Consider the following 19,696-nt stretch of genomic DNA (forward strand, 5'->3'; position numbering starts at 1 on the left):
TTATTCTCTTTTTTTGTGTCACTCTTCTACTGTTCACTATTCACTGATGATGATGCAATTTGTAAGTTTTTAAAAACAGAAACTGACTTTGACCCAAAAATGTTGTCTGTGCCCCTAAAGTTTTTCACTTGGGGGTACGTGCGTCAGATTTTTTTTTTTGCGTAGCCGTAGAGCCTTAGTATTTTTGATAACCTTCAGGGTTTAAACTTTAAATATTCAACGTGTAGTTAAACACTTTGCAGTTTATAAAGTTGCAACATATATTTGATGGGAATGACTATTCTGTAGTTACCAGGAGAAACAGTTTACATTTCACGAGATGTTATAAAATCTTCTATTTAAAATATATTTGTGTTAATTGATTTAATTTGTGTTTTACATTATGATAACGAGCTCGGGGAAAATGCGATTAATTGCGATTAATCACAGCATATTGTACGATTAAGTAGTTATATTGTATCGATTCCCAGCCCCCCAAAAAACTGATAATAAAGAGATAATGTAGTGATTCACAAGCAGCTATGTAAGATAAAAGCAGGATTTAAATCGTATCTATCATAATGTTTATCAGAATGCATAAAAAAATGTACATCTTTATACATGTAACATGTATAGAAAAAAAATTCTGTAACTCTCTTTCTTATGGGACGTTCGACATGTTAATAGGGGGATAAACTTGGGCAAACCTGGCAACCTGCGAGAGTCATCACATTTTTTCCTATAATGGCGGACCAGGCAGACAGCGACAGTATTGGGTTCAACGACAACAGGTAGAGTGTGACGAAGAAAGCAATACTATGAATTCGTTTGTCTAATTAAAGTTATTAGATATCTCTTATGACCGTAGACATGGCTCTGTTAGTTGTGTTGCGCAGATGGTCTTTCTTTGCGCTCTCCAGTGCGTAATATGCTTGAGATCACTGACCACGTTAGCAAGCCTGCAGCCTTGCTCCACCTCCAGCCTCTAGCCTGGCTAGCTTGCTAGCCGACGTAAGCCCGGTTGACTCCATCCACTGGAGGAAGCGTTCTCCTGGTGTATTAAGTTGTTGTTGTCTTGAAACTCGGCAACGTCTGTATGCCAGTGAGCAGGCTGTTTTATTATAACTATTATTTAAATTGGCTCATTATGTGAATTACAGGCTAACTTAGTGCTGCTAGCAAGCTAACTAACTAGCTAGCTAGCTAAGGGCTAGTCTACAGACTGTTTGGGTTAGCGTATTTGGTTTATAGCTAGACTAGCTAGCCAGCTGAAGAGGTGGCCCAACACTACAATCCTGCACTGTTTTGAATGGGACATCTAGCTGGTGTGAGCTTCCGAGGCCACGGCGCATTTAGGTTTTCAGCAAGTTTAGCAGGCTGTGTCTATAAAATAGCCTTCTCGGTAATTGGTCAGGATGTAAAGCGTTAGTGGGCTAGTAGTATATTGTTGTCTGTATCAACATCATTGTTCTGTGTCTCAGGATGGCGCAGCAGCAGACGCTGCGCTTTCGTGGCCCTGCTCCTCCGCCGAGTTCCGTGCTCCGGGGGCCTCCCCCGCTCCTCAGACCCCCGCCCCCGCCCTTTGGTATGATGCGGGGGCCCCCGCCGCGACCCCCTTTTGGACGTCCACCGTTCGACCCAAACATGCCGCCTATCCCCCCGCCTGGAGGCATGCCCCCGCCGCTAGCACCCCCGCACCTACAGGTAGACCGTGTTAAGATCGAGGAACTCTTATCATCCTTCAAAGATCAAGGTGCCATGGTGTTTTCGGAATAGATATTTAAAAGCGTTTAATACTTCAAAATAAAACTGTAAAAGAGAAAAAAGATGTTGCCTTACGGTTACAGCGTCTCTCTGCTGTGGTTCTTTCAGAGACCCCCCTTCATGCCCCCCCCCATGGGCAGCATGCCGCCCCCTCCAGGACTGATGTTCCCCCCCGGCATGCCCCCGGTTCCAGTCTCTGGAGCCCCCCCCCTCAACCCAGCAGAGGAGATCTGGGTGGAGAACAAGACACCTGAGGGCAAGGTAGGACAGAGGCATCACCTATGCACCACTGCTTCATAACTTGACTATGGTCTCCTATAAGTGGTGTGCATATACCGAACTAACATCATTAATCTAGAAACTAACCCAGGAGGCTAGCTCACAGAAGCTACTTCTACAGGAGCAAGCGTTGTTAGGTTTTAAGGCTTCTGGCGTTGAGACACCCGCAGTTTGTGTTGATTTAAGTGCTGTGTCGTCAGATCTGTTATGAACCCTCAGCTAGCTTTGTTTTTGCAACATGCCATAGCCATTTATATGATCCTTATCTTCATCTCTTCCTCACCAATTTCTCCTCCACATTGTCATCCCCCTCTCACTCCCCCCTCCCTCCCCCTTTTCCCTGTTCCCTCCCCCTCTCCTTCATTCCCTCAGGTATACTACTACAATGCCAGGACCAGAGAGTCGGTCTGGACCAAGCCAGAGGGGGTGAAGGTGATCCAGCAGGCTGAACTCAACCCTCTGATGGTGGGGCAGCCTGGGGGGGGCGGGGGGCCCACCGGCGGGGGTCCAACGGCCAGTGCTGCATCTGCCAGTCCCGCCTCCAGCCAGGCCCCCTCGCCCTCCCGCACACACACCTCCAGCCCTGACACCAGCTCCACCACCTCTGTGTCCATCGCCAGTGAGTGTGAGGCTAACACGCTGTTCTGTGTCTATTAGCACAGCTGTCATGCTCCCAGGTCACAGCACTATATGAGCCAGTTCGCTTGATATAGGTGCTGGATGAGTATCTGTTTGACTGACTTTGTGACTGACTAACCCTTTACAAAACATACCGCATTTTTTGGAACATAAGCTGCGTTTTTCTATAAGCCGCACCCCACCAGAATGGGAGCTTTGTGTTTTTTAAATCTAAGTGTGAACCGCACTGGAATATATGCCGCACTTGAAACGGGAACAATGATACCAAGTAATACACGAGTATAGGCGATCTTACAGCATGCCGTTGTGTATCACAGGGGTTCTCAAACATTTCAGCCCATGACCCCTAAAATAATGGTGCCAGTGACTCGCGACCCCCGCATCCACGGAGGTGGTTAAAATATCAAGTAATTATATTTAAAATTCTCTTGCTGTCAGGAGGTGCTGCAGCACCCTCAGCACCCCTAGTTCCCGCGGCCATGCATATTCCCTCCACTGAAATCCAAAACTCAGCCCGTGTCTTGGAGAACCTCTGGTGTAACACACTTTGAAAACGAAAGTGCGTAATGCATGTTTTCCATTGCCCGGGAATTAACCCTTAGATACGTGAGTTCTAAATATTTCCGACGGTCCCGAGTTATTTTTCCCAAACGGTCGATGGCTAGTTTTACCGGCGTATGAACCGCAGCTTTTTTTTCGGAAAAATACGGTAAGCCCTGTACAGTAAAAGATGGTTCCTGTCAGTGTTGTGACTCTGTGCTGGCGTCTGCCCAGCTTCTGCTGTTGCAGACCTGCCCCAAGTTGCTACGGCGACTTCCAGCGTGGGTGTGACCCCTGTGGTGGTGAGCGTTGCCACAGTACCAGCGTCGGTGACGTCGGTGCAGACTATGTCTCTGTTGCCCCAGAGCCTGCCCCACGCCCTGCCCCAGCCTACCACCACCATTCCAGCCTTCCCCCCCGTCATGGTGCCCCCCTTCAGGGTGCCACTGCCGGGCATGCACATCCCTCTGCCTGGTAAGACCTCGAGCACCTCCCAAGACCTCCACCTGTATCTAGTCCTTCTCCTTCCATACCCATCCCTCCTTCTCTTATCCCTCCTCCCCTAATCTTGTCATCTTCTGTCTAGCTTCGTATCTACTCAGTTTCTCTTCTCCCCCTCTATCCACCCCTCCCCCATCATCATTATCTTCTTCCATCTCTTCTCCCCTGCCACTACATCCCTTCCTTTTCCTACCCCACCCCCTCCTTCCACCCCCTCCTTCCCCACAGTCACAGTGTTGGTTGGTGTCCATCGGCATCCTCCCCCAGCACAGAGTTCAGACAGACAGGTTGAGGGTAGAGAGGGTGGGCTTGTGTTCTCCTGTCTGAGCCAGGGTCTGGAAGTCCTACCAGACATGCATGTAGTAGTAGTAGGCACTCAATTGATACCTAAAGGGGAAGTTATGGCATTGCAGCAGACAAGAAGAGAACAAAAGGCAAAGGTATGCAGAATACCAAAAATGAGCAGGGCTGTACACAAGGTAAAACACGGGGTTTAATCACAATGTAGCCTGCTGTCTAAGTGGACTCCCAGGTCCCCACCGTCTCCACCTCCATCCTCTGGATGAGAACTGGGGTCGAGGGGTTCTTAGTCCTCTGGAAAGTCCCGCCATCTCGTTTCCCTTGGGAGATGTTGAACTCCAGCCAAAATTCCTTCACCAGGCCCCCGGTGGCTAGTCCAGGACAGGCAGTTTGTCTCCAGCCCAGCAGGGGGCAGCGTGGTGTATTCCATTTCTCTCCCACGCAGGCTGCAATAGAACAGTTAATGCAGTCCAGTCACAAGGTAGATGATAACATTGACAACATTTCCACCATGGTTTATAACTGATGTGTAACCGGGACGTGAGTGGAGAGACATCTGTCTTGTCAGCTGGCCAGACAGACCTTGGTGTAGACAGACACACAGACACTTAGACATACAGTAAGAAACACCCACCAAGAGCAGCAGACAGACAGGCAGACAGACAGACAGATGGAGCAGGCAGGCAGATGAATAGACAGACAGGTAGGCTGACAGACAGGCAGACAGGCTAGGTGCTGGTTGTCAACTGTGTGTGCCTCGACCGCCAGGTGAGAGGGGGGTTGACCACAGCGGGTGTGCATACGTGTGTGTGTGTGTGTGTGGTCTCCCACCCGCCCTGATGGTTGATGTGCGTGGTGTGTGTTCCGTGTCCAACACCTTGCTTGCTTGTCCGTTCTTGCAGGTGTAGCTATGGTCCAGCTAGTGGAAGGGTCGTATTTAAAGACAGTCTCGCCAGGCCACAACGGTAATGACATCACCAATGACATCACTTCCTGACATCTCAAGTCTCTAGATGGCATGTTAGTCCTTGTTGTTGTTGCTGCTGCTGCTTCTTATTATTCTGATCTTCTAATCCCCCCCCTCCCACACACACACACAATTTTGGTCAAACACAGGTTGGGTTGGCAAGGTTCTCTAGTTCTTTCTCTGTTCTCAAGCCGGAAGAGGGTTGGCAGGAAGGCTGGAGAAGAGTTCAAGATTGGTGTATTTCTGTTTTGAGTGTGTGTTTGGTTCTTCTGGTGTGTGAGTGTTGTGGATGGGAGGGTCAACTGAGGCAGGTCAGAGGCCTGTACTAAGAAGCAAGATTTGGGGTTATCGAAGTACCTTCCGGTTTAACCCTGGGGTATCAGTGTCACAATGGTGGTTCACTTCTTACCAGGGTAGGTGACCATGGTAACTTATGCTGCACACCCATTTTCTAGCAGGTCAACATGTACGAATGCACCGCCTACTGGCAATACATTTTCTTGTCAAATTGATTAATAGTTTCTAGAACATCCCGTGATTCATGTGAGCAAATAGTGAGAGGGCAGTCGCGTTGAGTCCGACAACATTTTGGCTTTCTCTGACAACTATCTTTGTAGTCTATATACTGCTATTATCCTATAACAGAGACTGATGAAAGCACCAAATCCTTCATACTTGTTGACCTTATTAGTAAACCTGTCTACCAGTTTGAATAATGTTTTTTTTGTTGTTCTTTATTCAAAAGACTGTTTAACACTGTCATGCAGCTGAAAGAATAAGGCTAACATGGTCTTGCATGCAATAAGAAACACCAAAGTATCACATTAATTTAACAGATCTAGGCCTACTCGTGCCTTAATGATGGGGTGATTCGTAACTTGTGCATTCACACTTCAATGCAATTCTTTACCAGCTTTCCTTCCTACCTTTGGCAGTAACCACGGTGTTTCCTTTGGCCTGGATTCTATTGAAAACTATTACAGTGTGCTAATATTGTGTCAAATATGTGGCTGCAGTTGGTCATGGGGAGCAAAAACTGCCCCTTTTTACGTGAGCGTGCGCAATCCTAGATTGGGAAATCTTGGGCTGAGTCAAGGGTTGATAACCACCGTTGTGACATCTCAGATCTTAGTCTTTGTGAAGCCAGCTAACTAAAAGACATCCTGGGCGTGTTGGACTTGCTTGGTAGTACAGGCCCCGGGAGGCTGCAGCCTGAAGGTGCACAGCCTCACTCCTCAACATTCAGCCTTTTGGTTTGGTGGACACCTGGGACAGGCAGGAGCAGGTCTCCTAGCAACAGGCAGTGGGTCAGAGGTTGTGTGTGTGTTTTCAGGCCCGGTTCATGGAGGTGTTAGTCACACACATACACAGAAGAACTTGGTACTGAGTCAGAAGTTCAGCAGTCAGAGTTAGGTTTTCATAACCTAGAGATAATGTGTGTGTGTGTGTGTTGTAAGTGGTGTTTCTTTTATGTCTTTATGTAGATGTTAATCATGCTGGCAGGGTTGTCTAGACTTTGCCCTAGAGACAGTGAGCATAGACACCTGTACGACGTCAGAGTAGGTGAATATAGACCAACCATGTAAGAGGACACGCGCACCCGTCAACCAATCACAGACCCTGCTTTATTTGAAATCCCTTTTGCTAGGCTACCCATGTAAACAGCTGAAGCGGTGCTTTCACTGTCTAGAATGAAGGTGTTTCTCAAGCAAGGTGATATTTCAACCCCTGTGTGCGTGTGTGTGTGCCAGGGATGCTTCCGGGCATGGCTCCGCCCCTAGTGCCCATGATGCACCCCCAGCTGGCCTTAGCCGCCCCCGGCTCGCTGGCCGGCGCCTCCTTGGCCGGTTCCCTGCAACTTCATGAGTGGTCGGAGTACAAGACTGCGGACGGGAAGACGTACTACTACAACAACCGCACACTGGAGTCCACCTGGGAGAAACCTCAGGACCTGAGGGACAAAGGTAGCTTTGACCTTTCACCTCTGACCTCCGCCACGGCAGTCTACCTGGAGAGAAAGGGAACTCTGATGCTTAATGCTGTGTGTGTGTGTGTGTTTGTGTGCGCGCGCGCGCATGCATTTATCTGCATGTGTGTGTGACCCCCGGCAGAAAAAGAGGCGAAGGAGGCAAAGGAGAGGCTGGCTCTGGAGGAAGAGGCCATGGAGATGGAGGAGGAGGACGCCAAGGCTGAGCAGGCCAGCCTGGCCAGGGAGGTGAGCACACACACACACACCGGCTACTTTATTCGGTTGAATCGTTTTTTTTCTTGCTAGTAACAGGTTGGACCCCCTTTTTGGTCCGTTGATACAAGGCCGGATGGATCCATAGTTTCATGTTGTTTAGGCCAAATTCCGACACTACCATCAGAATGTGGCAGCAGAAATCAAGATTTATCAGTCAAAGCAACGTTTTTTTTCTAGGGATGCACTTACATTTCGGCTGCCAAAAATGGCGAATGAGAATGAAGGCCTAAAATCTAAAAGTGCTCAGATTTCACTTGTTTGATCTCGCCATTATCACTGGACCAAAGTAAAGTTAGTGTCAAGTTCAATATTCAACAGATATTCCCCATTAGTTTTCCTTACGTCCGGCGTCCGCTAACAGCAGTTAGGGAGCGTCAACAAAATGACAAATTGTTTTATTATGTCAATAACTCTTTATCCATTACTCTTAAAACTTTCCAAACCGGTTGTAGCTAACCAAATGACAATGACAAGTTGCACACAACTTGGTTTGTCCATATTCATCTCACACATTTTTATATAAATTGTTTAAACTGTTTAATTTCAATAGCTCCTAACGTCAAACAATTTTCAGACTATCCGTGAATTATCCCTATATAATGCACACCCATTATATTTTTCATTTTAATCTCAGATGATTTTACATAAATATTTCCAATAAGGGAGATACTGTCAGCAATTTGGAAATACTTAAAAGTTTCCGATAAGAACATCAGATTTGCAGTGTTGGTTCAGCAGAAATTTCAAGCGGGGGTACGGTGGCAATTTAAAAAGTCTGACACATGGAATTATACAAAAGAAATCATAGATATTAAGTCATTTGCCAAGTGCATGCAGAATTTTGCTAAAGTTTCCGTTTTGCATATAATTTTCATTTCGGTGCATCCCCAGTTTATTTGCGAGTCTTCTATCATCTATATACATTTTGGTGAGTCCGTGCAAGTTGTAGCCGGGGTTTCCTGTTCTTGGCTGACAGGAGTGGCACCTGGCGTAGTCGAGTGCTTATTTGAGTTACTGTGGTCATTCTATAAGCTCCAACCAGTTTGGCCCTTCTCCTCTGACCTGTGGCATCAACAAGGCATTTGACATCTACAGAACTGCTACTCACTGGATTTTTTCTCTTTTCTGGACCGTTCTCTGTAAACCCTGAGAGATGGTTGTGCGTGAAAATCCAATTTTCCCAGAAAATCCCAGTTTCAAAAAATATTCGGACCACCAACAACCATGCCACTTTCTGATGCTCAGTTTGAACTTCAGCAGATCTTGACCATGTTTACATGTCTAAATGCATTGAATTGCTGCCATGTGATTGGCTGATTAGATATTTGCGTTAACGACCAGTTGAATAGGTGGAGCTCTTAAAGTGGCCATTCAGTGTGTATGTATATACATACATTCTTACACACGCACACACACACAGATTATGGAGAAGACAGTTTCAGCTATAGAATGCTGTCGCCTCTCCCTCTCCCCCCCCTTCCAGGAGCAGAAGGAGGAAGAGATGACGGAGGAAGAAAAGGCAGCTCAGAAGGCCAAGCCTGTGGCCACCAACCCCATCCCTGGCACACCCTGGTATGTTCACACACACACTGCTACATTTACATTGTCCTCCGGTCGTCAGTCGAAATTGATGATGATGTCCGCTCCTTGAATGGTGAGACCTTTTTAATGGCTGAACAGTCCTATCCTGGACCCACGAGCAGTATTGCAGGTGGAGCACATATATGCGGTAGTAGTGATGGCGACCGTGACTGTGTCTCTCTTGGCCCCTCTCCTGTCGTCCAGACGGCCCACAGGGCAGTGGGGCACTGCCTGCTGGGCAGTTACACCCATCGCTGGGGCAGTGCTTCATGGGAGCCAGGGCTTATCCACACTGTAGTGGGCCTGTACGCCTCCCTCTCTGGGGCCCAACACTGCCCCTGCAGTTCAGCCTGGGGCTGCGAGGTACCCCGTGTCTGTGTGGCCTCTGAGGCCCCGCAGGAGGTGGCGGGAGAGGCTCTGTACCGGCAGGAGACCTACACAGTCAGCCACTCTCCTTACCTCCTCTATCGAGGGAGGCTATCCAGAGGCAGTAGCTGCAAGCAGTACCACTGCACTCGACGCTTCACACACCCACACACACACACCTGTCCACCGTGGACGCGCAGGTTGACGTCACACCTGACGCAGTCTTCCTGTGTGTGTGTGTGTGCAGGTGCGTGGTGTGGACGGGAGATGACCGCGTGTTCTTCTACAACCCGACCACGCGCCTCTCCATGTGGGACCGGCCCGAGGAGCTGGTGGGCCGGGCCGACGTGGACAAGAACATCCAAGAGCCTCCTCACAAGAGAGGGCTGGAGGACAGCCGCAAGCTGGGTACACACACACACACACACTGCACACGACCGTACCACACACGCGCGCGCATACACACTTCACTGCACACAACCATACCACACACATACTCACACCATGCTCATACACCATCTGTCACACACACCACATTAGATACAGATCTCAGACATTCAACGGTTCTCCTGTTGTCTTGCAGGTATCAGTAAGGAGGAGCTTGAGGCGGCAGCAGAGGAGGTCCTGGAGGAGGAGCCTGTCAAGGCCAAGAAGAGGAAGTAAGTCCTCTACTTTCTGTTGGCACAGGAAACACTGAAGACCAGTTCAGGTTGGGAGATACATGGTCACCACAGCATGTCGTCATACTTGTTTAACACTAGAACCAACATTCCACGACCCCCCCCCCCCCCCCTAGAACTGCTGGCCGGGTCATTTATCCAGCATCAGCAATCCTCCACCTCCGGTACAGGACACATACTGCCCATATGTCTTTCGATCTATATCTGTCTATATCTATTGATTTCTATATCTGTATCCAATGTAGCTCGTTGGCCTGCTTATCAAAAGACAACAGTGGGCGTTGCTAAGCAGCCAGACACTGCACGAATGTTGAGCAAGGCAAAATACCGCGTTTTCTACACTGCCTGGCCAAAAAAATAGTTACACATCCAGTGTTTCCCACAGATAGTGTGTGGGGGGGGGGGGGGACATGAGTCGTAATAATTCCTTCGCTAATAATTCGTTACACAGTTAATTTGTTAATAATTTGTTACATTAAATATTAATCCTAAATGATTCACACCTTCACAAAATAAACAACAACTAACATATCATTTCTGCATTATGTATGTAGCCACGCTAGTGCTAAACAACTATTTAACTGGTTGGCTCCAGGACGCCGGGTAAGTAGCTAGCTCCTGAGACTTCTCACCAATAAAACGAAGGGGAATCTTCGAGTAAGGTACCTAGCGAAATATAACCTCAACTTTCCTCGACTTTTAGCTACGGCACTAATGCTGAAAGCTCGCTGATATAGCTGTCGGTCTTACTAGAACGGCGTATGTATGCATTGTTGCTAACGTGTGCTGACGTTGTGACTGTGTGCATATGTGAGAAAGACGCATGAGTGACAGAGAGACGGAGGCAGGGGAAAGGAAATGCAGCTGAACGAATACTCTGCGTGTTTTAACCTAAATAGCGATTTAAAAAAAAAAGTTTCACGAAACGCAATGTGTGGCGGGCGGTGTTGATTCTGTGGCGCACCGCCACAAATTAGTCTGTGTGGGAAACACTGACATCAATATCTTCGTCTTTAGCTTTAATAATGGCACGTGGAATTGTTTGGCTGTGGAACAACACATTTTAGTGGGGCCAAGTTTAGTTTCTGTTGTGCCCAATTCACGAGTGAATGCATGCTCCTTGAACCACTCACAATTTGTGTCCAATGAATCCTGGAATTGTCATCCTGGAATTTGACTGAGCCATCCAGTGATGGGATAACCCTAGCCTAGACCTGAACAATAGAATCAACCCCAGATTATACCACTGCCTCCTGAGGTTTGTACACTGGGCACTAGGCATGATGTGTGCATGCCTAGTCTCATCAGACCACACAACTATTTTCCATCGCTCCAGAGTCTAATCTTCATGTTATCTAGCAAATTGAAGCCTTTTTTCTCCCGGTTAGCCTCACTAACAAGGCCACCCTGCTACATAGTCCCAGTACTGCGAGCAAATTGAAGCCTTTTTTCTCCCGGTTAGCCTCACTAACAAGGCCACCCTGCTACATAGTCCCAGTACTGCGAGCAAATTGAAGCCTTTTTTCTCCCGGTTAGCCTCACTAACAAGGCCACCCTGCTACATAGTCCCAGTACTGCGAGTTCTTGTGCATGTGGAAATGCAAGTACTTTTACTAGTAAACATAGCCGTGAGATCTATGTCAATTTTGTAGGATTTTACTTCACCAAGCTTTTAAGTGATCTATCACAACCTATTCAACAGGAAAAAAAAAAAGTTTTGGCCAGGCAGTATTTTCAGGGTATAGATGACCCGATTAGTGGTTCGAAGTAAAAAAACAAAAAATATAAAAATAAAAAGGCCACTCCCCCAATTATTCTTTAATGATAAATGCATTTAAAAACGTCGGGGATAAAAAAAAAAAAGACCCTCAACTGTGGAGGTTCTAGTGTTAAGGGAGAGGAGGTGTGGGGAAGGAGGGATGGAGAAAGAGGGATGAGGTGTGACCGAGAGAGAGAGGGATGAGGTTTGACCAAGAGAGAGGGATGAGGTTTGACCGAGGGATAGAGGGATGAGGTTTGATAGAGGGATGAGGTTTGACCGAGAGATAGAGGGATGAGGTTTGAAAAAGGGATAGAGAGGGATGAGGTTTGACCAATAGATAGAGGGATGAGGTCTGACCAAGGGATAGAGGGGGATGAGGTTTGACCAAGAGAGTGGGATGAGGTTTGAAAAACGGATAGAGGGATGAGGTTTGACCAATAGATAAAGGGATGAGGTCTGACCAAGGGATAGAGGGGGATGAGGTTTGACCGAGAGATAGAGGGATGAGGTTTCACCGAGGGATAGAGGGATGAGGTTTGACAAAGAGATAGAGGGATGAGGTTTAACCAAGGGATAGAGAGGGATGAGGTTTGACCGAGGGATGGAGAGAGGGATGAGGTGTGAGGTAGGGATTGAGGGAGGAACGGACGGATGAGGTCTTGGTCGTGGTTGGGTTGGGTTGGTTGGGTCTCAGTGTGACATCTCTCAGTAACTTCAATGCTGATTTCTGATTGGCTCTGTTCAAGTGGTGGTGAAAGCTGACTGGTCAGCGGTCTGCGTCAGTAGGACTGGTGATGTCACCAACATGCTCTCCAAGGTAACCAACCACCTAGCTCCACCCTCCTCCTAGACTGCTCTTTAACCCTCTCCCCTTCTAGCTCTCTGATCGGTCCAGGGTTCAAGCTACATCCAATGAGAATCTGACCTGGTAATCAGGTGATTCTTCGCCTTAACCAATAACACACACAATAACCCAGAAGACTGGTCTACTCAGCCTAGACACAACCCAGTCAACTCCACAGTGCCCTACCTCTCCCCCTCCCTCTTGACTCTCTCTCTCTCTGTCCCCCCCCCCCCCCCCCCCCCCCCTCCCTCCACCCACAGGAAGGAGGCAGAGTCTGTGAAGGAGGCGGAGTCGGAGAAGGAGGCAGCGATGGAGGCGGAGCTTCGTGCGGCCCGCGAGCGTGCGGTGGTGCCTCTGGAAGCTCGGATGGGCCAGTTCCGAGACATGCTGCTGGAGAGAGGGGTACACGCACCCCAACACACTACACCTCTCTCTTCTTCTCTCTCTCTCTGTCTGCCATCCCAGTTTGTGTCATTATTAATTTACGGCCCTCTATACTCACAGCGTTATCATGTCGTTGCGTAGCGTAATGTTGAAATGCCCGAGCCTTTCTGACTGTCCCCTTCCCGGCCACCAGGTGTCAGCCTTCTCCACCTGGGAAAAGGAGCTGCACAAGATCGTGTTTGACCCTCGCTACCTCCTGCTTAACCCCAAGGAGAGGAAGCAGGTACACACACACACACACACACGAGTGGCTGAGCGGTGAGGGAGTCGGGCTTGTAATCAGAAGGTTGCCGGATCGATTTCCCTGCCGTGCCAAATGACGTTGTGTCCTTGGGCAAGGCACTTAACCCTACTTGCCTCGGGGGGGAATGTCCCTGTACTTGCTGAAAGTCGCTCTGGATAAGAGCGTCTGCTAAATGACTAAATGTAAATATGACTGTGTACCAGAAGTGTAGTTTTGTTCAGTGTGTGTGTGGGGCTCAGGTGTTTGACCAGTATGTGAAGACGCGTGCCGAGGAGGAGAGGAAGGAGAAGAAGAACAAACTGATGCAGGCCAAGGATGAGTTCCGGAAGATGATGGAGGACGCCAAGCTGACCGCCAGGTGAGACCACGTCGCCGTGGAGATCTCATCCCCGGCCCCTCACAGTTGCCATGGTGACCGAGAATCTGCATGTGTGTGTCTCTGCGTGTGTATGGCAGGACCACGTTCAGTGAGTTTGCGTCCCGGCATGCCAGAGACTCCAGGTTCAAGGCCATAGAGAAGATGAAGGAGAGGGAGGCCATCTTTACTGAGTTCATGACCGCTCTGAGGAAGAGAGAGAAGGAGGACTCCAAGACCCGGGGCGAGAAGGTGAGGAGCGAGCGCACGCACACATACACGCGTATGAGGTGTAATACGTGTCACCGGTTCATATGCAAAGCGCACAGTAGCGCCTGCGCGATGACATCAAACCTCTGAACGCACGCGAGAACTTGACATTGACCTACAATTGACACAGGCGTTCACGCACACGTGACGTAGGCGATGTGCACACGTATTTGATTGATTTGCGAACAACGTGTACATGTTGTGTACACTACACCTGACGGACGCCTCAAATACGCGCGACCTACACCTTAAAAGTGAATGTTTTTCATGTTTTTGAACATGAATGACATAGGCCAGGGGTGGACAACCCTGGTCCTCGAGAGCCCCTGTCCTGCATTTTCTAGATGTTTCCCTGCTCCGGCACACCTGATTCAAATGAATGGGTCGTTATCAAGCTCTGTGGAAGCCGGGTAATGACCATTCATTTGAACTAGGTGTGCCGGAGCAGGGAAACATCTAGAAAATGCAGGACAGCTGCTCTTGAGGACCGGGGTTGCCCCCCCTGGCTATTGACCCAAGCAAGTTAATTTTCGGACAATGAGTCGGGGGGAAATGGCTCTGCGCTTTTTGTGATGTTCATCACTGGACAAAGTATGCGGAGCACCCGTCACTTGCCTGTGCGCACGCCTTATCAGTTGTAATGTGCACAAATTACGCCTGTTTATACGCACACCACATTTTCTATCAAACTGTAATGTGTAGTATTCATTCCGCACTTTCTAAAACTTGCCAGAGAGTAGTAACGCGTAATTCACCCGTATCAGGTAGGCGGTGAACGCACTGTCTGCAGCTACGCTGACGCTGATTACACCCCATACGCGCGCACACACACACACACACACAAAACACACAAGCAGCATTGGCTATGTACATCAAGCAGTTGTGTAAAAGGTGTGTGTGTATGTAGAAATATATCCGTGTATATATATCTGCGCTTGTGTGTATTTATAGCTGTGTGTACCTGCGTGTGTGTGTGTGTGTGTGCGCATCAGGTGAAGCTGGACTTCCTGGTGCTGCTGGAGGAGCAGCATGTGGAGGGGGGTCAGCGCTGGAGACAGGTGAAGGAGCGCCTGGAGGGAGACCCTCGCTACAAGGCTGTAGACAGCTCCAACCTGAGAGAGGAGCTCTACAAACACTACCTGGACAAACAGGCCAAGGTGGGGCTGCGTGCGTGTGTGTTGGTGTGTGTGTGGGACTTGGATTTCTGCGGATGCATGTTGGAAGATCATTGACTAACTGTTTGTGTGCTTCATGCGCGTGTGTATTCTGGGGCCCGGAACTTTAAAGGGGGTTAGAATTAGGGTTGGGGGTTAGAATTGGTCAAGGTTATGGTTAGGGGTTTAGAGAACACGAAGCGAATGGTCGGAGCGCACTCCGAGTAAAGGGCCGAGCTGTGTGTGTGTGAGCAGAGCATGGACGGGGATAAGGAGCGGGAGCTGGAGCGGCAGGCGCGCGTGGAGGCCAGCCTGAGGGAGAGGGAGAGGGAGGTTCAGAAGGCACGCTCCGAGCAGACCAAGGAGATCGACCGGGAGAGGGAGCAGCACAAGAGAGAGGAGGCCATCCAGGCCTTCAGAGCCCTCATGTCAGACATGGTGAGCACACATACACACACACATATATATATATATATATTATTTTGTTGGCCCTATCTGTGTGTATTCTCCCTGAGGCAAGAAGGGGGAAGTGCCTTGCCCAAGGACACAATGTCATTTAGCACGGCCGGGAATCGAACCAACAACCTTCTGATTAATAGCCCGACTGTGTGTACACACACACACACACAGGGTCAGGGTCAGATGGCTGAGCGGATAGGGAATCAGGCTATTAATTAACGGGGGGAATGTCCCTGTACTGACTAAGTCGCTCTGGATAAGAGCGTCTGCTAAATGACAATGCAAATATACACACACACACTCAACACTTTTTTACAACACTGATTTTTTTGTCTGCTAGTCTTGCTGTTACTTGTGCAGCCTCTCAAATCGGATTAACGTAGCGGTGACAAATTTGCAGTCGTGTGACGTGTGGGCCCATCTGCTTGTGCCCGTCCAGGTGCGTTCGTCGGACGCGTCGTGGTCAGACACGCGCCGTAACCTGCGTAAGGACCACCGCTGGGAGTGTGCCTCCCTGCTGGAGAGAGACGAGAAGGAGAAGCTGTTCAACGAGCACGTGGAAGCACTCACCAAGAAGAAGAAGGAGCACTTCAGACAGCTGCTGGACGAGACCATCATGGTGACAGAACACACTGGAACACACACGATAAGACACAGACAGACAGACAGACAGACAGACAGACAGACAGACAGACAGACAGACAGACAGACAGACAGACAGACAGACAGACAGACAGACAGACATACTAGGGGTGGAACGGTACACTGAAGTCATGGTTCGGTTCATCACGCGGTTCAGACATCACGGTTCGGTAGGAGTTCGGTACAACGGAGGTAAAAGCAAAACAAACCAGGTTCCTCAATGAGTGAATTCGGGCGCATTGAAGATGACAAATTCCGATTACTTCAGTGATTTTTTGGGCCCTATCTGTGTGTGTATCTAAAGGCTGGTTAAGCACTGTAGGGAGAGAAATTTGACAGTTTTTGGGGGGTCTCGTTCCAGTGATTGGCACACCTGGGTGATGGTGTTGGATATGTTTTGTTATTTAGCAACCGCTCTTATCCAGATGTGTTATATGCGTTAGCATGTTAGATGTATTTCCACAACTGCTGAACAACGCCGACACACAGTGCTTATCCTATCCACCACTTTCTCGCCTGTACTACTGTAACTGAATGGGAAACCAAAGTTTTCCCAAACTTGCGATCTTAAACAGGCCGGTGGGTCCTCGCTCTTGTGGGTCGCCACCACTCGACATACTCGTCCTTAGTGCTGCTAGCTAGCCTATCTCTGACTCACGGCGGCTTCAGAGCTAAAGCGGGGCAACAGATTAGGTGTCCCTAAAGAACGCGAATATCTAACAGTAGTTCCGCATTACATGAATTAATTTGCACGCAAGTTTATTCATTTTTATACCGCGTATTCGCCGTGTAATTTCATGCACCGAACCGTGACGCCAGTACCGTTTTACCGGAACAGACAAGATAAGACACACACTAACATACTCGTACTGGAAAACAACACACACGCCAGATGCACGCACACACACACACACACTGTCAGAAGCACCTTATTTCATCATGTAAACCTGATGAGTCTAACTGCAGTGTGTGTGTGTGTAGATCACCCTGACCACGTCCTGGAAGGAGGTGAAGAAGATCATCAAGGAGGACCCTCGCTGCATCAAGTTTTCCAGCAGTGACCGGGTAACCACGGCGATTAGACTGGAGACTGTTTAGAGCCACTCAAGTTGTTGAGGCGTCGGGTGTAGACGCTGTCGCGTGTTTTGGCTTCGACCATGAAAGATATCAAAATATTGTTTTAGTAACTCTAAAAGAACGTAGACAAGAATTGAACTTGAGAATTTGATGACGATCTTCAAGTGATGTGTACACCATGCTGTCATGCTGACTGAGAGCTTTGTGTGTGTGTGTGTATCCTGCAGAAGAAGCAGAGGGAGTTTGAGGACTACATCAAAGACAAGTATATAACAGCCAAGGCAGACTTCAGAACCCTGCTGAAGGAGACAAAGTTCATCACCTACAGGTGGGACACACACACATTCATGTAGATACAGTGCCCTCCAAAAGTATTGGAACAGTGAGGCCAATTCCTTTATTTTTGCTGTAGACTGAAAACATTTGGGCTTGACATCAAACGATGAATGTGAAACCAGAGATCAACGTTTCAGCTTTTATTTCCAGGTATTTACATCAGGATCTGATGCACAAATTAGAAAATATCACCTTTTTGTTCGAACCCACCCATTTGTCACGTGAGCAAAAGTATTGGAACATGTGACTGACAGGTGTGTTTTGTTGCCCAGGTGTGTCCTATTACAAACATTATTCAATCAATAAATACCACTGAATGTCTACACTCAGGTTCAGATTGGGTAAGATAGGTTTTGTCTATGCAGACTGTATTCAGAGGTGAAAACAACATGAAAACCAGAGCGCTGTCTTTGGGTGAAAAACAAGCAATTGTGAGTCTTAGAGAAGATGGAAAATCAATCAGAGCCATTGCAGAAACATTGGCCATAGCCAGTACAACCATTTGGAATGTCCTGAAGAAGAAGAAAACTACTGGTGTACTAAGTAACAGACGTCGAACAGGTAGACCAAGGAAAACATCAGCAGTTGATGACAGAAACATTTTGAGAGCTGTAAAGAAAGACCCTAAAACAACTGTTAGTGAGATCAGCAACAACCTCCAGATGGCAGGAGTGAAGGTATCACTATCTACTGTTCGCAGAAGACTTCATGAACAAAAGTACAAGGGCTACACCAGAAGATGCAAACCACTCATTAGCAAGAAGAATAGGAAGGCCAGGCTGGAATTTGCCAAAAAGTACAGAGATGAACCTCAAAAATTCTGGGACAAGGTTTTATGGACTGATGAGACAAAGATTAACTTTTACCAAAGTGATGGAAAGGCTAAAGTTTGGAGAAAGAAAGGAACTGCTCATGATCCCAAACACACAAGCTCATCTGTGAAACACGGTGGAGGTAATGTCATGGCTTGGGCTTGCATGGCTTCTTCTGGGACGGGCTCATTAATCTTCATTGAGGATGTAACACATGATGGCAGCAGCAAAATGAACTCGGAAGTCTACAGAAACATTTTGTCTGCCAATTTAAGGAAAGATGCAACCAAACTGATTGGCAGAGCCTTCATCATGCAGCAAGATAACGACCCAAAACACACTGCCAAAACAACAAAGGAGTTCATCAGGGGCAAGAAATGAAAGGTATTAGACTGGCCAAGTCAATCTCCAGACTTAAACCCTATAGAGCATGCATTTTACCTGCTTAAGAGGAGACTGAAGGGAGGAACCCCACAAAACAAACAACAACTGAAAGCGGCTGCAGTGAAAGCCTGGGAAAGCATCAAAAAGGAAGAATGCAAAAGTTTGGTGACGTCAATGGGTCACAGACTTGCTGCAGTTATTGAAAGCAAAGGATTTGCAACTAAATATTAAGTCTTATTCACTTAAATATGTTTTAAGTATATCTGTTCCAATACTTTTGATCACATGACAAATGGGTGGATTCAAACAAAATGTGATATTTTCTTAGTTGTGCATCAGATCCTGATGTAAATACCTGGAAATAAAAGCTGAAACGTTGATCTCTGGTCTCACGTTCATTATTTGATGTCAAGCCCAAATGTTTTCAGTCTACAGCAAAAATAAAGGAATTCGCCTCACTGTTCCAATACTTTTGGAGGGCACTGTACATACACACACACACTCGCATATGTATACACACACACACTCTTCACACACGTGACGGTCCCGTCCCCACCAGGTCCAGGAAGTTGATCCAGGAGTCTGACCAGCACCTGAGTGACGTTGAGAAGGTTCTCCAGAACGACAAGCGGTACCTGGTTCTGGACTGTGTTCCTGACGAACGCAGGAAGCTCATCATGTTCTACATCGAGGACCTGGACCGCCGCGGCCCGCCCCCACCTCCAACCGCCTCCGAGCCAACCAGGCGCTCCACCAAGTGACCAATCACAGAGCGGTTGACGCCTGCCCCCCCCCCCCCCCCCCCCCTCCATACACACACACATGCTGGCGTGAGCACCTGGATGCCAGCTGACAGACTGGCCCCTGGGTTGAGCCCCCGTCTGTGTGCTTATTCAGACAGCGGGGGTGCTCCGCGACCAGGCTCTGAACCTCCCGCCCCCCCACCCAGGGAGAGGGAGGGGCCTAGCGTTACTATGGCAACAAGCCTGAAGATGTAAGATGATGTAAATTGATTATTCTTCTCTGTGTGTGTGTGTGTGTGTGTGTGCGCGCGCGCGTGTAGGTGTTGTAG

General features: G+C 48.3%; 1 protein-coding gene across 4 annotated transcripts; it reads left to right on the forward strand.

Annotated features, from left to right (window-relative positions):
• Nucleotides 1-692: 692 nt before the first annotated feature.
• tcerg1b (transcription elongation regulator 1b (CA150)) lies at nt 693-19,642 on the forward strand. Of its 4 annotated transcripts, none has more exons than XM_047042984.1 (21): nt 693-770; nt 1,461-1,683; nt 1,852-2,004; nt 2,395-2,641; nt 3,436-3,675; nt 4,905-4,967; nt 6,721-6,933; nt 7,081-7,184; nt 8,698-8,786; nt 9,409-9,569; nt 9,745-9,820; nt 12,708-12,849; nt 13,025-13,114; nt 13,375-13,493; nt 13,592-13,742; nt 14,753-14,917; nt 15,170-15,352; nt 15,813-15,992; nt 16,997-17,080; nt 17,320-17,420; nt 19,184-19,642. In XM_047042984.1, the coding sequence occupies exons 1-21, from the start codon at nt 724-726 to the stop codon at nt 19,383-19,385; spliced, it is 3,033 nt and encodes a 1,010-aa protein (XP_046898940.1). In that variant the 5' UTR covers nt 693-723; the 3' UTR covers nt 19,386-19,642. The 4 variants fall into 4 exon arrangements, with proteins under 4 accessions (XP_046898940.1, XP_046898941.1, XP_046898942.1 ...); XM_047042985.1 differs by having other exon boundaries at nt 8,704-8,786; XM_047042986.1 differs by having other exon boundaries at nt 3,451-3,675.
• Nucleotides 19,643-19,696: the final 54 nt, after the last annotated feature.

The sequence above is a fragment of the Hypomesus transpacificus genome, chromosome 20 (assembly GCF_021917145.1).
Source record: "Hypomesus transpacificus isolate Combined female chromosome 20, fHypTra1, whole genome shotgun sequence".
NCBI classification, from domain to species: Eukaryota; Metazoa; Chordata; class Actinopteri; order Osmeriformes; family Osmeridae; genus Hypomesus; species Hypomesus transpacificus.

Bases quoted from the DNA above. Each gene is read 5' to 3' on its own strand.
- tcerg1b (XM_047042984.1), top strand. From the start codon at position 724: ATGGCGGACCAGGCAGACAGCGACAGTATTGGGTTCAACGACAACAG. The intron at 8,787-9,408 runs GTATGTTCACAC...GTGTGTGTGCAG, and splicing joins CCCATCCCTGGCACACCCTG to GTGCGTGGTGTGGACGGGAG. The intron at 15,993-16,996 runs GTGACAGAACAC...GTGTGTGTGTAG, and splicing joins TGCTGGACGAGACCATCATG to ATCACCCTGACCACGTCCTG.